The sequence below is a fragment of the Aquila chrysaetos genome, chromosome 13 (genome assembly GCF_900496995.4).
Source record: "Aquila chrysaetos chrysaetos chromosome 13, bAquChr1.4, whole genome shotgun sequence".
Classification (NCBI taxonomy): domain Eukaryota; kingdom Metazoa; phylum Chordata; class Aves; order Accipitriformes; family Accipitridae; genus Aquila; species Aquila chrysaetos.
In genome coordinates, this window is record NC_044016.1 from 28512039 (window position 1) to 28528029 (window position 15991).

Below are 15991 nucleotides of genomic sequence, written 5' to 3' on the forward strand. Positions count from 1 at the left end.
CCAGGTTAAGAGTTTACAAATTACTGATACGATACACTACATTACAATTTCAAGCCAGGGAGTAACAAAGGAAACTGTTTTTAGCCCAAGAATATATAATTACTTACCTAAGACTACTTCTGTGCTATTCACCATGGTTTGGGTTTTTTTTGTTCTTGTTTCTGCTTTTTAATAAAAGCTTATGAAAGGTACAGGCCAGAGAACACCAGAGGCAATGTACACTTCCCAGCGTTATTCAGGGAAAGTGTAGGCCCAGTACAGGCAATGGCTATACAAACATTCACATACATCCTTCCCAGTGTGCCTCTGCTCCCTGCCCCATTGGAGGGACTGAGATATTAGATATCCCACTAAGACCCATTGGCAGGGAAGGAGAAAGCAGCTACAGAAATGGTCGCTAATTTTAATAAATGGGTATAACAGATTTGAAAGCCTGAATTTTTGGAATAGTCTAATTCATTCCACATGGCTGTAAATAGAAAGTAAAATAGAATAGACTGTAGGAACAGTTCTGTCACACATTTTCACTGCATTTCTCTCTGCTTATTTCATATTTCAGCTGTTTTGTGAATAATTCACAGTTCAGTTCACCAAATTTTTTCCTTTCCTTAAACCTTCCTATTCACAAACAGACACCCTCCATTTTTGCAGTGAAGTCTATTTTCTCGCTGTCTTTAAAGCGATCTAAGATGCATTTTCCGGGAAGTCAGACGGCACTCTATGGCCTTGGCTAGATGTGAGCTCAAAACCCGCAAGCCTTTACGATTGAAGAATTTCACATCTCATCTGTTTGCACAGACAAGAAAATTGCTTTCCTTATTTTTCTATTTTCCTCATTTTCCTTCCTTCCTAAAGTTTTCCTGAAATTATTCCCAAGATTACATCTACCTTTTTTTCAAATCACACAGAGTTTGTTCTCAAATACAATAAAGAATTTTAAAAACTTGAAATGAAAAAAATGAAGATGCAAGTAATCACACTAGCATTCACAGTTTTTCATTTATTATACAGCAGCTCACACCACTTGCAGCTAGTGTAGCACAAGCTACAGGATTCCTTATGAATGTGTATGTGATAACAGGAAGCATAGTGTAATTATCAGTGAACAGGACCCCAAATTGACCATGACTTACTTACACTAATTATTAAATGTATTACACTCAATATAGTTTTGATCTTTGCAGATGAGAATAAGAGCCATAGAAATCAATCCCATTATGAAATATCCTGGCCACTGTCTTACACATTCACAGTAGATACAAATAACTTGTTATACTTTTATATGTATACACATAAGAATACACATATACACGTAAGAATATATACATACAAATATGTCACATAGAATGTGACAAAAGTGTGTGTGTATATAGCTGCAGATGAAAGTATATGTATATATCTGCAGATATATATACACACGAGTGTGTGTATATATCTACGCATATGTGTGTATATATACACACACACATATATCTGTGGATATATATACACATACTTTTGTCACATTATTCCACATACTGGTTTATGGAAAGACTGCATCTTTCACTAATTAGCTATCAACTTGATATAGATAAAGCTCAGTCAAACATAACCCACTAACACTTCAACCTAAGCTCTTCCATTTTCCATCCATAAAGATGTTTTGCTTACACTTACCAAAATTACCTAGATTTAATGTCAGTGCTTTAAAATTGCTTTTGTGATTAATGAATTAGATTTGCTTATTATTTGCTTACAGTGTGGTTGCTGCTAGTGTGTGAGGTCTAGCATGAGCAAAGTAGGAACTCATTTCTTTAATCATACATATTGTTTACATTACTTTGGAGAGCGTTTAGAGAACCTGATGCACAGCACCAAGCAGCAGAAGGGAGCATCCCTCCCGGGGAAGAGAACCTCAAGTGTTCCTGCTGGGACGCATAAGGATGCCACACCGGGAGCACCTGGGACTGCCCACCTAACACAGCCAGGAAATTCAGTATCTAAAGCTGGGCCATGGGAAAAGCCTCTTTTATGCCTTAATTTGCCAATTAGCTTTTGCCAAACATCTACCATCTCCTTCACTTGGACTGAGAGGCTTACGTTCATACTGCCCAGCTGCACCTGCACCAGCCACTGCGGGCCTCACTTGCTTATACTCTTCCAAACACCTTACTTCATGTAGTATGAACCCTTCACCGAGGGTTTTTATATTATGATAGAAATGTAACTTTGAATACTAATGTGTTTTAATGGTCAGTGATTTCAGTGGAAACATCTGCTTATTTACACAGCTACAAAAGTAAGAATAAATACTGAGTTACCACTAGGACCAGAAAAGAAAAAAAATCTCAGACATATTGCATCTGTTGCCATTTCAAAAATCCAGATGGCTATTTCTGATCCCTTGCACGCACTTAAGACTTCCATTTAAGATTGAATTTTTTACATGAAATGTCTAATTCTCTTGCATAATTTTTGCAAATATGCCATATATAACAAACATACATCCTAGTCTGCATAGTTTAAAGGACAGTAATTTTAACAGATATTCACATTTGCTGAATAAGTGTTTCTATGCTATTTATTATTTATTTATTCTTTAGCCTCAGTGACCCAATACTCATTCACTCCATGGCTTTTAGTTTCAAAGTAATCCTGTCTTGCAATCCTCTAAAATGATTCCAGGGAGAAGCTTCAGAAATGAGCTACTAATCCCAGTTGTGATATGGCCTAAGGGCAGTGAAGGTTTAGCCCGGGTAGCAGCAGCAGACTTGCTGAAGGAACGGTACTTGTCTTTCTCAGGCACGTGCACTTGGTGGTTATTGTCTGAACAACTCGTACAGAACAAAGTGAAACCTTCAAAAGCCTGAGCTTGGATGTGTCTACAATTTTCAAATGCTTGAAAACCAGAGCAAATCAGGTCTTGCTTAATTAAAATTACAGTAAATATTGACTATCAGCTCAAACAGTTAAATCTACAAAGTGCATTCTTATGAAGAGAGGAAATTATCTGAATTCCAGGCAGTTTCTCCTTCAGAGAGCTTTATTGGAATTACATCCCATCTGTCTGATTGATATTGGAGGAAACAGACATGCGGTCCGAAACGTAGTCAGAATGACAAACAAATACTGAGAGTTTTACTCGCTTTGAGCAACTGACTGACTTTGCAGGTATCTGGGGACAGGAAGGTTTGGCTGAGGAGTTGGTTACTGCATTGAATTTAAACGTGATATTAGCTTGAGATGAAAGAAGAATACCAGCAATTTAATTATCTCGTTTATGCGTGAGGTGCATATTTTTTCCTTTGATTAAAAACCTATCCCTCTTAGAGACTTCATTTTAATATTTGTTATATATACACTTTTTACATAGATTTTCTTAATATTTTGTTATTAATTATGATGTTGAATCGAAGTCATGATCTAAAATTTCACTGTACATTCAGCTATCTCTTTATGAAATAGTCCATTGACACCACAGACAACCCTCCCAATGTGGCATTTAAAGATCACATTAAAGTGTTGATCATGTGAAACAATGGGAATTCTTACACTTAACTATATTGTCCTCCCAGTTGATGTTAAGTGCTAGAATACCTTGAATAGACATGGAAAAATATGTGCCCAGGTAGAGAGAAAAAAATTTTCAAGCCTTCTAAGTGAATTTCTTCTCTTTTGCTAAAACGGCATCCTTCTCTAAAAAAATAATAATGTTTGAGCAAATTAATAACAAGATGAGCTTGTTACCAATGCTACATAAAACAAGTAAATTTTACTGTATTTGTAATCCAGTCCTACTTTTAGTAATCCTTGCATGCATTTAAAATCCATATTTAATGTGAGTATTAGCCTTTAAGAACCTTTACAGGGAACAACAGATCTCAATAGCAGACCTCTTTACTATCTTTAACAAAACTGCTTTAAAACAAAGTAATCAATTGATTATGCTGTAAACATAAATACATTTTTGCTTTTACCGTTTGCTCACTGACACAATATACCACCAGGGAAAACTGGAAAACAGTACAAACATTTTTCAAGTATCAAAGAAGACAGAGAGCCTGGACACTGAGCTTTAAAGAAGCTCACCTGACACACACTTCTCAATTTCATTTGTCTGCAAGAAGAAAATGAAATGACAAAATGCTGTCAAGCCTTGAAACCAGAAGATTGAAAATATTTTTTCTGGAAATCCTTTCCATGGAGGGAAAACAAATAGCCCAAACTAAAAAACATAAATAAAAAACATAAATGAAAACTCAAACCACAGTTTTGATTTTCTGCCTTTTCAAAAACTATGTTTTTTTTCTTTGGAAAGTAATTCCATTTTCTGTCAACTTCATGCTGAATCTCAGATATTTTTTGACAAACGCTGCTGAAAGCAGATGAGTTCTGCTTTGTTATTTATTTAGGGAAAATAATAAAAAATACTTGTGTTTACATCAAGGTCTGGCAAAGAGCTATCAAGGCCTCTGGTCCAGCTGACATTTTACCTGGTGTCAGGTCCTGTTATATGAAAGATCTCTAGCGTTCATCGTTTAAATGTGTTAAATAATATGAGTTTAAAGTTCTCTTGAGTCTGAGAGAAATCTAAAAGGTTCTAAATTGTACTATTGCTGACCACTACATTTTCTACTGTAACGATGGCATTGCATGGAGGTGCTAAAAATGCAGACCACCTACCATAGCCTTTGTCGATGATAGATAGTTTGGCAATTTACATAAGATGCAATGAAGTGACTTGAACAATATTAGGAAACACTCCACTAAGGGAAATTTATTGTTATTGGCTTTGGTGATTAAAATATTATTTCTATCTACTGCAGCAAAACCAACACTCCCACACTGGACAGATGGTTTACTTAAAAAGCTGAAAGAAAAAAAAACACAACTGTTGAGACGTTTCAGCTAGAGGAGAAAAATTGCTAAGAAATAGCTATTAGCTAATGAAATCTATATAGGTATTTGGACACTGGAACTATTTATATGCAAAAAGAAATTTTATGAGAGAAACTGTGTCAGAATGTTGTTTTTAATCACATTATTATTTTTTCTAAATAATGCTTTAAATCATGCAATCATAATAATGTTTTAAAGCATTTTAGTTTGGTTTCAAGTGAAAATTGGCATAGTTGGTCAGAAAATAACATTTTCAATGTATTTATTTATTTAATTGTATTACAGAATGGAAATTCCTAACAGCTGAGATTTGGGGATATCCTTTCATACTGATAATTTGATCAAAGCATAAAAGTATATGAAATGTGCTAGTAATTTATTAAGGAATGGATCTATTGCCAGGGAGGTGAAGAACTCTGTGTGTGCCCTTTTTAAAAACTATATTTCATTAATACAGTTGTAAGCAAAATGCTATGATATAGTTGAAATGGAATATTTTTTACCTTAATGGAACATCTTGGTAAATAATCAGACAAAAAGGGAAAATGCTTTGTTTCAACATGTCACTGGAAATATTTGTATAAATGCTATGTTTCATTATTCACCGGTATATTTTAAGCCAATCTTTCCCTCTGTTTAAAAGTGTAGTTTAATACCCACTAGGTGGCACAATAGTTATTCAGAAGCAAAAGTCTGAACTTTGCAACAAAATCTCAACTAGCCTCTCATAAAGCTTATGTCTTATACATGGAAATTATAACCAACCAAATTATATCTATTCTTTGATAGGGACAGCAGTTAAAAGAAATGCATGTCATCCAAATATTGGTCTGAACCAAACTAGCAGCCAAATTACCAAAAAATGTGTTTTGTGCTGTAGCCTAACTTCTTTTTTTTTTTTTCTGGAATAGACATATCTGAAAGTCCCGGTGGAATTCCATAACTTAATCAAAATGGCCCATTCCAAACTCCAACCCCCTGTATGCATGCTGCCAGGAATTTGTAAAGTCTCTGGGAAATTGGTGGTAGCAGGCACTGCAGATTTTAATGCATGCAAGCAATTGTTCTCTACTCAGATACAGACAAGTAATTAAATAATACTCTAATGTTATAATCATTTTTACGGTTTGCTCGCAAGGTTATTTTGTTGGTTTTTTTTCAGTTGTTTGCTTTTTTGAGTTACACAGCAAGATAAATGGAGACATGTCCAATGAAAATAGTCCTGACACAGAGGGAGGAGGTGGTAATGAAAAATTTATTTTGAGTTATTCTACATAAATGCCTGTTGGTAACCCTTGTGACAGGGTCCTCTTCCTACTAACATTTCATGAGGTTGCTACACGTTTATTTGCTTGAATATCTGCCTTTTCTGCCTACTTGAAATATATCCCAAGAGTCTGAAGTTTTTGAACTACAGTCTTAAAAAATCAGTTCTAGTATAAAGGATACACATTCACAAAGCGGTGATTTTATTCAGTGTGCAGAATGGACATGCTCCAGTAATTAATCGCAGTTGCACAGCAGAGACTGGGTTTCTTTAAGACCCTCTTGCCTTATGGTTTTAGGAGGTATGTAGTAAAGGAGGCACAAGAATGAGGAGGAAAAAGGAAGGACTCATAGTTAAGTAACTTGAGTGTATTCCTAATTCTGTCACGGGGTTTCCACACAGTACAGGAGGAGTGACTTATGCAGATCTTTAAAATAATATCACCGTACCTTGAAAGGATACTGCAAAGCTGAATTTAGTAACTCATAGGCATTCTTCACCTTTTGTATATGCAGTTTTGCAAAACGAATGATCTTGAACTACATCTTTGCAGGTTTTCATCTGCATGCTTCTAAAATGTTAAAATCATCCAATCAACAAAAAAGACAATTTTTTAAATTCAGCAACTATATATTCATCTACTACACTACAAGTTTTCTACTCACTATCTAGCTAACACGCTCACTGTACTCTGCATTCCCTCCTTGTTGCTATTTCTGAGGATTCATGCATTCTGATATGGCAAATAGAAAGACATGGAGATATAATTACATTAGCTGTAAAGGTTGCTATCTAAGTAACAGGATTTTGCTTCTAAAATAAGAAGGTAAAGTGGACTCATGGTTGTTTGCATTTGCTCTTTCAAGCCTACAAAACCTGCATTTTGCAAATCCATTACAGTCTAGGATAATCAACAAGAGACTTAAAATCAGCAGTCCTAGCTAAATTAGAAGGAAAATAGTTCTGCCAGCTTTGATGGTGTTGCTCAAATGGCAAGTAGAATACGTTACTTCCAGAAAGGAAGTGGAAAGCTAGAAGAAAGAGAATCTGCACCTAGAAAAAAATATCTCTTGCCCTGAAAGGTCAGAGGAATTTTAATGCTTGAACTAAGAATAGGGATGCATGCCACGTGGTTTCACTGAGTCCCATTGCTCAAAAAAAGAAGTATTAATGCTTCATTAAGTATGAAGTATTCCCATCCATTCATCTGCTTTTATCTTCCAGCTGCCCCACTTTTATGCTTTGGTTTGCCAGTGAGCTGTACTTCCAGGTTGCCATTCAGGAGAGTATTTTGTCTGTTGTTTTTTTAACCTTTCTTGGCAGTCCTATAGTGATACATGTGGGTAAAAGCTCCTAGGACTGAGAAGTCTTAATTAGGTTAAGTATCTGCAGCAATCCATGGACAGACTCCAGATGAGGTAAATGGATTTTGGGCTTCTGCTGGTGGACATCTGAGCAAAGGACAAATGGAAACCTCAGTTGCTGCTCTTGGTACCCTCCCCTCCCATTTCTTGCAGGATGAAAGGTTTACTGTAGAAGGGCCAGTGTGGGCTCCGCCTCTTGTTCACCTGCATGACCTGAGCAACAGCTCCCAGAGATGTTTTAAATTCAGTATTCCCAGTTTGCAGGGCTTGTGAGCTGGTTCCCTGTGTTCAGAGAGAAGCTTGCACTGTAGTGTCAGCGTGCTCTCCTAAAAAACCTGCCCTGTGGGCCAGGGGATGTTCTTTGGAGAGGAAGAGGTACAGCCAGGGTTTGCACTAGGGGAAAAGTGAATGATCAGTGTAAACTGCACGTGCTTGTGATTGTTTGTGTCTTAAAAGCTCCTGGAGCCCTGCATGAAATATCACTGTACAAACAACAACAATCTGGATAAAGATAAAAGGAACATGGATTATAAAATACAGTGGAAGGAATGACAGAAGGTAAAACAACTGAATAGGTAGAGCATGGTAAAGAGATTATTAAGATGCAATCTGATAACTCCTTATGGGAACCTGAACTCAGCGTGGAAAGCAGGGAAGGCATGCAGGCAATCATTCCTTTTGGGATAAGTATTCTTGTATCTCAAAGTAGCAACAAAATCACTTGAAATAAAAAGACATTTCCATTAGTTGGAGCAGCAATTCTCTGTCATCAGTCCTCCCTCTTCCTATGGTAGCCCTCATGGCTTACTCTGTAAGAAAGTGAGACTATTACAACCACAGCTATAGTTAGGAGAGGAGTCCAGTTATAATGGAGTGAGGATGTCAAGAACAGCTGGTGCTTGTAATCCCCTTCTACAGAAATAAGCATGTTCAGTGATGAACTATTCAAAATTAAGCAAGAAAAAAATTGCTTGAGAGCTGCTGGAAAAAATGCCTCTATCCTAAAGAACCTAAATTTTTGTTTGTCACAGCAGAAATACAAATTCAAAGAGTAGGAAGGGAAGAACAAGGGTTCTGTTAATAATATCAGAATTTTACAGAGCAAGATGAGTGCACAAAGTTGTTTTGGCATATATTATAAAAAAACCAATGTCTTATTTCTCATAGGTGTGACAGGAAAAGTGCCAGCGATGACCTCAGTGAAGAGAAGGAACAAGGCACACTACCTCCCAGACTTTCAGGAAACCCACCCCTTGTGTTAAATAAATAAATTTAAAAAAAAATCCCTCACCCAGTTACTTCTGGTTTACACCATTTCAGCTGAGACCGAGATCTGATCGCAGATGCTTGGTACGGTAGCATGAAGAACAGAGCTAAAAAGAGAATCAGGTTTCCAGAGAGACCAGGCGTTACGGAGGAGCCAGTGACTCGGCGCAGCGAGCTGAGGCCAGGTGATGGCAGACAGACGCGTGAGCCTCTGAGCCAAGTCCTTCTTCCTGCCACTCCAGCTGCTGCAGAGCAAGTGTCTCAGCAAATCCACCATCCTTGCTCCTGCAATCGTCATTGCACGGGACCTCGCCGATTCAGTATTGTTTTATGAGAGAAAGGAGGCGGGGAAAACTCAGTCTCAATAAAGCAAGAAGACATTAAAAATGACAGACGAGAAAAAGAAAAGCAACTTGTTCTCAGGCCTATCCTCACATCAGTGAATTGCTTTAGCAGAAGAAAGGCACAGATAAGGAGTGGCCCATCTGATACGCTGATCCCCCCGGTGATACCAGCAGGCAGCTAACGGACCCAGTCTGGTGCTGGCTGTGCTGGGAGCCCCAAGGACTCCTTGCTCCTTGGGAGGCAGCGGTCGCTGAAAGGGAGCGAGTGCATGGTATCTTAATAAACCCATGGGCACAAGGAAAAGGCACTGTCTGGATCTATCTGCATGCACATGAAATACAGGGGGAGAGGGCACATGGAAGGAAACTGGAGCTGGCTCCTCAAGTGGCTCTGTGCTGAAATACGATAAGAGACTGGAGTCTACATCCTGACTGTCTTCTTTATCTTTTCTCTTTAAGTGACATTCATATTTTAGTGATAACTAATACTTTTCACAGGCCAGTCCAGAAGTGACATGCAAGGCATATAACCATGTTATGAGGAAAGTGAACCTGTGAATATTGTGTTAACATTTGAAAAACCTTGGTCTTCAGGAGGTCAAACACTGTTGCATTGTATGATTATTGCCAGCAATAGCCAAGCAAGACTGAACAGTGTAGGAATGTGCCTGAGCTGCTATATTTATGCACGGCATTTCTAGCAAAGTGGGATTTTTTTGTAATCCTTGTAGCTACAAGGATCCTGCATCCTGAGTTCTTCTGTGCACTACAATGTATTGCTCTCAGACGTACAAACAAACAAACAAAATACAACCACTGTTCCCTGCTTTGCTTCCCTTGGTAGTGCAGCAGAGCTCGAAGTTGTTTATACACAAAAACTTCTATGTCATAAATCCCTTATGACTCTACAGACAATGAGAAATATCACATCAGTGGTCAGTTAAAACAACATGTGTCCCTAGTCTCCCAGGAAAGAAGCAGTTTTTAGCATTTTAGGTTTTAGTCCAAGAGAGCTCTTCTTTCTAAAAATGTTGAAGAGACTTTTGAGAGCATAGAATACAACAAGACGCTCAAGGTCCACCAAAATAAAAAAACGTGTAAACTGGGTGTCCACATTGTCTCTGCCCTAAAGTTTTATCTTCTCTTCGGTATTGGCTATATCGCCAGTTTAACTTTGTCCAAATTGTTTTAATAGTATGATCTTTCAAAGAAGGCATATTAGGACAAGTTCACTCAGATCAGGAGGATGTATTGTTTTCCCTTGTAGCACAAGAAGACTAATTTGAATTTGTAACAGTAAATTGAACTACAGCTGTGAACAGGAATGCAGGACCCTTGTCACTGTGATATAGTCTGACCAGAGGGGCCAAACAATGACATGGTGGTGTGGTGGTGTAACAGCTGGAAGCAATGTTTAAGGGGTTTTCGAAGATGAGGCAGCTTGGTACCCCTGTCCTGCTCTTAGGTGGATCCATAATCACTGGCTGCTGGCTCCTTTCAGAGGCCAAAAATTTACACCAGATGGACCTCTGCTTCTTAGGATTGCACACCCAAAATAATGTTTCAGGGAGACATAAAACTGGAATTTCTTATCAAACCGATGTTAGCAATCCTGAGCAAAGAGATAAGAAACAATACTGTTCTGGTCCCTGAATACAATTGTTTTAAAACAATAATGTACATTACTTAGCATCATTAAAATGTTCATTATTTATTAATTTATTTACTCTTTAAAGGTGCATTTGGTCTAGATTATGTCAGAAGCAGCTATCATGTGTATGGGTACCTCCAGTAGTGACAAATTCTATCATACCAGGTTTGAAACACTATCAGGGTAAAAACGAAGGTGCATTAGCCCAGGTATAACAGCATCTGAGGGTGCTTTTATTATTTACTTTGTGCCTACACCACTAAGTATGACACATTTAATTGAATTGCTCTATCATCAATATAGTACACATCAGGATTTTCTGGATTTCTTGCTGTATTGTGAATTTATCATCAAAATGGTGCTGGATTTCCCTGCCATTCTCAATACTGTGTGCCAAAAATACATTTTCTAACTAAATGCTTAATGAAAATTAAAGCATTGGGGTACTTACCCATCACTGAAAAGTACCTATTGAATTTGAATAGGGATTTAGCATCCAGTGATTCTGGCTTTTTCAAAAATCCTACCCTTAATCAGCAAACATGGCCCAATTTCAGAGATTCAGATTATCTGCATTTCTACTGAAGTTAGTGATAAATTATGAATTCATACAGGAATTCCAAGATCTTGAAGGAAGTAATACTAACTTAATTATTGACACTTAACAATATCAATTGTTGCCAGAGCACTGGTAAGTCTTTCAAAAGGAAAAATATATCCACGAGGGACAGTTCTGAATCAGTCTCTGCTATGTATTAATATTTACCTTAGCTTTTGCAATGGAAAATAGTGCTTAAATCTCACTGTAGCCTGTTTTGATCTGAGCTTGCTTTTCCAAATGTCTCTGTTTCCCCATCAATCCCTCTCGCTAATCTTTATTGCTGTTTCATGATGTTTCCAGCTGAAAATGTATCCATACAGTTAGTATCCTCCTAGTTCCAGTTTATTAGTGAATACAAATAAGCTGCGACTCTTAAGGATTCATGTAACCTTACCAATATTCCCATGCTGGCTGTGCTTTCAACTGCAAGAGAAACGTTCCACGTCTGCAGCTGCAGCATATTAAAACTCAAAAATGAGGGTTTTGATGGCACTTGCACATTTCTGCCCTTTCATCTGTCCTTTATCACTCATTTACTCACAGGAGGAAGTGACTTTTCCTGCCAAGGTAGAGGTAAATTGTGTCAGACAAGGGCAAAAAAAAAAAAAAGATTCATTAGTGTACCAGAGGAAACAATTTCTGAGACACAAAGTGTCAGCAGAAATGAGAGTTTCTACTGTTTCTCTCCCATGATCTTATTCAAAACGGCATAATAAACGACATTGCTTTTTGCTATTAGAAATAATTTTCAAATTATAGGACCTAGATGAATCAATGTTTCACTAGAGCCTCTCTACTCATCAATACTTGTTTTTCCTTTTATAAAAAAGAGGAAAAGCATTTCTGAGAAGTAGAAATAAAAATGTGTGTTCTACTTGTAAAAATGCGAGAGTTGGGAAATAATAAATGCTGACATAATTGGAAATAGTGTCCTTAATTCTAATGCTGCAAGATTCCACACCGAATTTATTTCAACACACTTCATTTGTAATTTCAACTTCTTTTTTTCCATTTGAGTAATTTAGCACATTTGCAAAGCTTCTCGCCCCTCGTATTTTGTAATGTAAAAAAAAAAGAAAAAAAAATTAAAACAAGCCTTAATATTACTTAGACTGCAAAATCTGGCTGTTGGGGGAAGACAAACTGGAGACATGAATACACGCGCAGGTTTTCTGGCATGGGCAAAGAGAAGGTCAGCTGGAAATGGGGAGCACACCTAACCCCTAACATAAGAAGAAAGTAAGAGAGATACTGGTATCAGAGAAGGGAAATGGAAGACATTCAAAGCTCCAGCCATAACATAGTCCCTAGTATGTGAGAGTTTCAGGGAATGATGGGGATGTGGCTTATAGGGAGCTCACACTCAGAGATTCCGGGATTTTGTGCCTCATACAGTGCACAAAATCTCTAGGGCTAATAACACGCTTGCGAGCCCTCGTTACCCAAGGAGATGAAAGGCTGGGATTTTACTCTCCGTGTGTGCCAACCCCCCCAGGTATAAGAAGCCACTGCAGCAGGGTCTCAAGTGTGCGATCTGAACTCCAAGTTCCCGAGCGCTAACTTCGCTGTGCTTTCAGTTGGCTGCGATTCATCCCGGTGCACTGCTGAGTGGGGATGCTGGGCAGTAAGTATCACAAAGTAACTTCCCAGTAACAGCCCTCACAATATGGCAGGTCAGAGTTCACTTGAGACTGTCAGTGATGTTTGCTAGGTTTTTTAATTTATTCATTGAAACTCCTGGGCAGAAATCAAGCCAACCAGAAAAACAGGAGATCAAACCTGGAAGCCAAAATTTGAGTAACCAAATCTCAGCTGATGGCACTTACAGTGCCTTACTCTAGTCAGAGGCAGGGAGCACCAGCCATAATCTAAAGACAGAGGTGGAGAGAAAATCAGCACGGCTAACAAAATGTACAGGGATAACTGATATGCGCACACACAGGGCAGGATTCTGGGATGCCTCATTTTAGCAGTAATTGGAGAATGAATCCATGGGGCTTTCCCTTCACTAGCCTTTCCCTTTGCTATATATCATTCATTTTCCTGGCTGCATCAAGTACTTGATCACCTCCCAGTCTGATTCATATCAATATTATAATCTTCACTCACACTGTTTTTTAAAAAAAATCTACATTGATATTAAATAGGAATGTCTTATTGCAAACTCAGGGAATGTACAAAAATAATTTCTCCATTAGAAGGTTTCTTCAAGGCAGATTTTTCCATTAAGTAATTTTCACTGTAATGTCCACTTAACTTTAATCGATAGAAGTGAAATGCAAGCAAATTCAGATCACTTAATTGTCTAGTAAGTGCATATTAGAAGTGGATGGCAATCAGGTTCTTCTTTCTTTAGGAATTAAGAAGTTACTTTTTTTCTTCTAACATGTAAAGAAATTTCCAAATAACTCAACCAACCATTTTGGTTCCCTTGAACTTGTAAAAACCAGTTCATAAGTCACCACTTTCCAATAAAAAGACTCATTCAAACATCTTCCCCTATATATACTTAAGCACAGAGTCCCTTGTGTGTGCACGTACACACACACACACAGACGCAATGCTGCATGGTTAGGGAAGTCAAGAGGCTACACTGGGCTCTGTTCCTAACGGGAGTCACTGGTGTGTCATTCTGCAAGTCACTTTAATTCCTCATTTTTATAAATGGGTATAAAATCCATTTACCTAATTGTGATGTCCGAGTCCCAACTGAATTATTCCGTAAGACATATTCATGCCTTCGGAAGAAAACTCCTTAAAGCTAATAGGAAATAGCTAATAGTTATTTAATTTGACCTTTTCCTTAAAGCCAGGTAAATATCAAACCTTAGTTTGCATGTCTAGTTGAAATTTGATTTGAGAAATCCAAATGGAATAGCAATACTTTCACAGCTCTTGAGCGATGCTATCATACCTGGTTAGAACAGCCACTCAACAGGACCCTGATTCTGCTCCCTTTGCTCTTGTTCAGTAGCGTGGACACGGATAATGCAAGCAAACTAAGTGGGGAAATTCAGATCATTCAGCATTGTGAAAAGCTGCCATCAACTGGATTAGTAAATTGGTACTTACCAGCTCAATTTTATGGGCCTTTGCAAGATCTCTCTATATGTGCCTGCTGTTAACCAATAAAGCCTGAAATCTCGTCTGCAAGGGGTTTTGCATGGGAGACTCCCCCTGGCTCTGAGCACCGACAGTCCTCTGTGTTCAGAGGCTTCCCGGACTGACTCTTCTGTCCTCATTAGGCTTCTCTTAGAGAACTCGACTTCTTCGCTTCCAGGCTGCTATGCACTATCATGCTCTTAATAGATTTGGATTTAGCCTTTTAAATAACAAACAATCCTGATTTATTTTTAATAATTTTCTTCTTCTGTTTGGCATAAGATCTTCACCCTAATCTCTTCTAAATATACACAAACTTGGGAGGTTCCTTGTATCTGTGTTAATATGACTTTTCTGCAAATTTGTATTGACCTCTCATTTTTCTTTCAGCTCATTTCCATCCATGCAAAACAGGAATAAAAACCTACTGTTCTTATTCGTGATTTATTCTATTAACTCACAGATGCAAATAAGTTCATAAAGTGTAAAGTAGCAAAGAAGGATTATTCTGCAAAAACGATATTAAGTCTGGCTCATAGTAAATGAAGGACAGCATTTATGTCTTCATTCAAAATGCACTCAACAGGAAAGAATCATTTCCAATTACGCTTGCCTATATAGAAGTGTTTATTTCCCTACAAGTTTAGAATTGTAGCTTACAGAATGGATTCTGAAAAATTCATTTATAAACTGCATCAAAACTGCATAAAAGATATAATGCGCCAAAATAGTTTGCTATATTTTCCACATTTTAACTACCCAGCAGGAAAATAATGATCTGCAAGCTTGTTGTTTTCTATATGCTTGGGTGATACTTGACCTTCTGTGCAAGCCAAGTTCTGAGTGAATGTGGGATATACATAACTTATATACTTAACTTTTTTTATTTTTCCTTAAAAGAACTGGTAGCATATATCCACCAGCTTTTTTTGCAATCAGAGAATGATGATGACAACCACTCATGTAGCAGTTCACCATTAGACTAATAGAGATGGTTTAATCCTGAACTATGTGTAGCAGTCAGGGATTAGATGGATGAGGGTCTGAGTGCAGGAAACCAGCAGGACCCCTGGGAAACATTTAGCTCCTCAGTGCTCTGCAGCTCAACCCTACAAAAAACCTCTGCATGGGCCTGTGTGCTGAGGTAGTTGCATCCTCGCTGCCATTCATACATCCTCTGTGGGTCAGCAGGATCTTGCTTGGTCTGTCAAACTTACAATTTCATTATTACCTTTTACAGAATGTATAAATCATTTGCAAGCAGAAGTTTGCATGGAGGTCTGTTACACAGATATAGCATATATAAATATGTATATATATATTAAAAAAAAACTAAACCAGAGGTTGACTTTGGTTTCCTGCCCAGACCTGCCACTCTAAAGATATTTCAAGTATTGTTAAAAGATAAATTCCAGTGTATTGCTTGACAGTTGTTTCCCACAAGTTTTTGACTACATGCAGGATTCCCACATATTTTTATATCCGTAGTCACCTTTGATAGTCCTGTTCCAAGATTTT

At 37.8% G+C, this 15991-nt stretch overlaps 1 protein-coding gene across 9 annotated transcripts in view; it reads right to left on the reverse strand.

The window, feature by feature from the left end:
- CHRM3 (cholinergic receptor muscarinic 3) overlaps positions 1–15991 on the reverse strand; it is a 283661-nt gene that overhangs the window by 5928 nt on the left and 261742 nt on the right. Inside the window, exon 1 of one of the 9 annotated variants that reach the window (XM_030036074.2) lies at positions 8801–9011. The exons of the other annotated variants lie outside the window; for them this stretch is intronic. Coding sequence (XP_029891934.1) covers positions 8801–8871 — 71 coding nt within the window. The 5' untranslated portion in view covers positions 8872–9011. Of the gene's footprint in view, positions 1–8800; positions 9012–15991 lie in introns of those variants that run through there. 9 annotated transcript variants of the gene reach the window in all.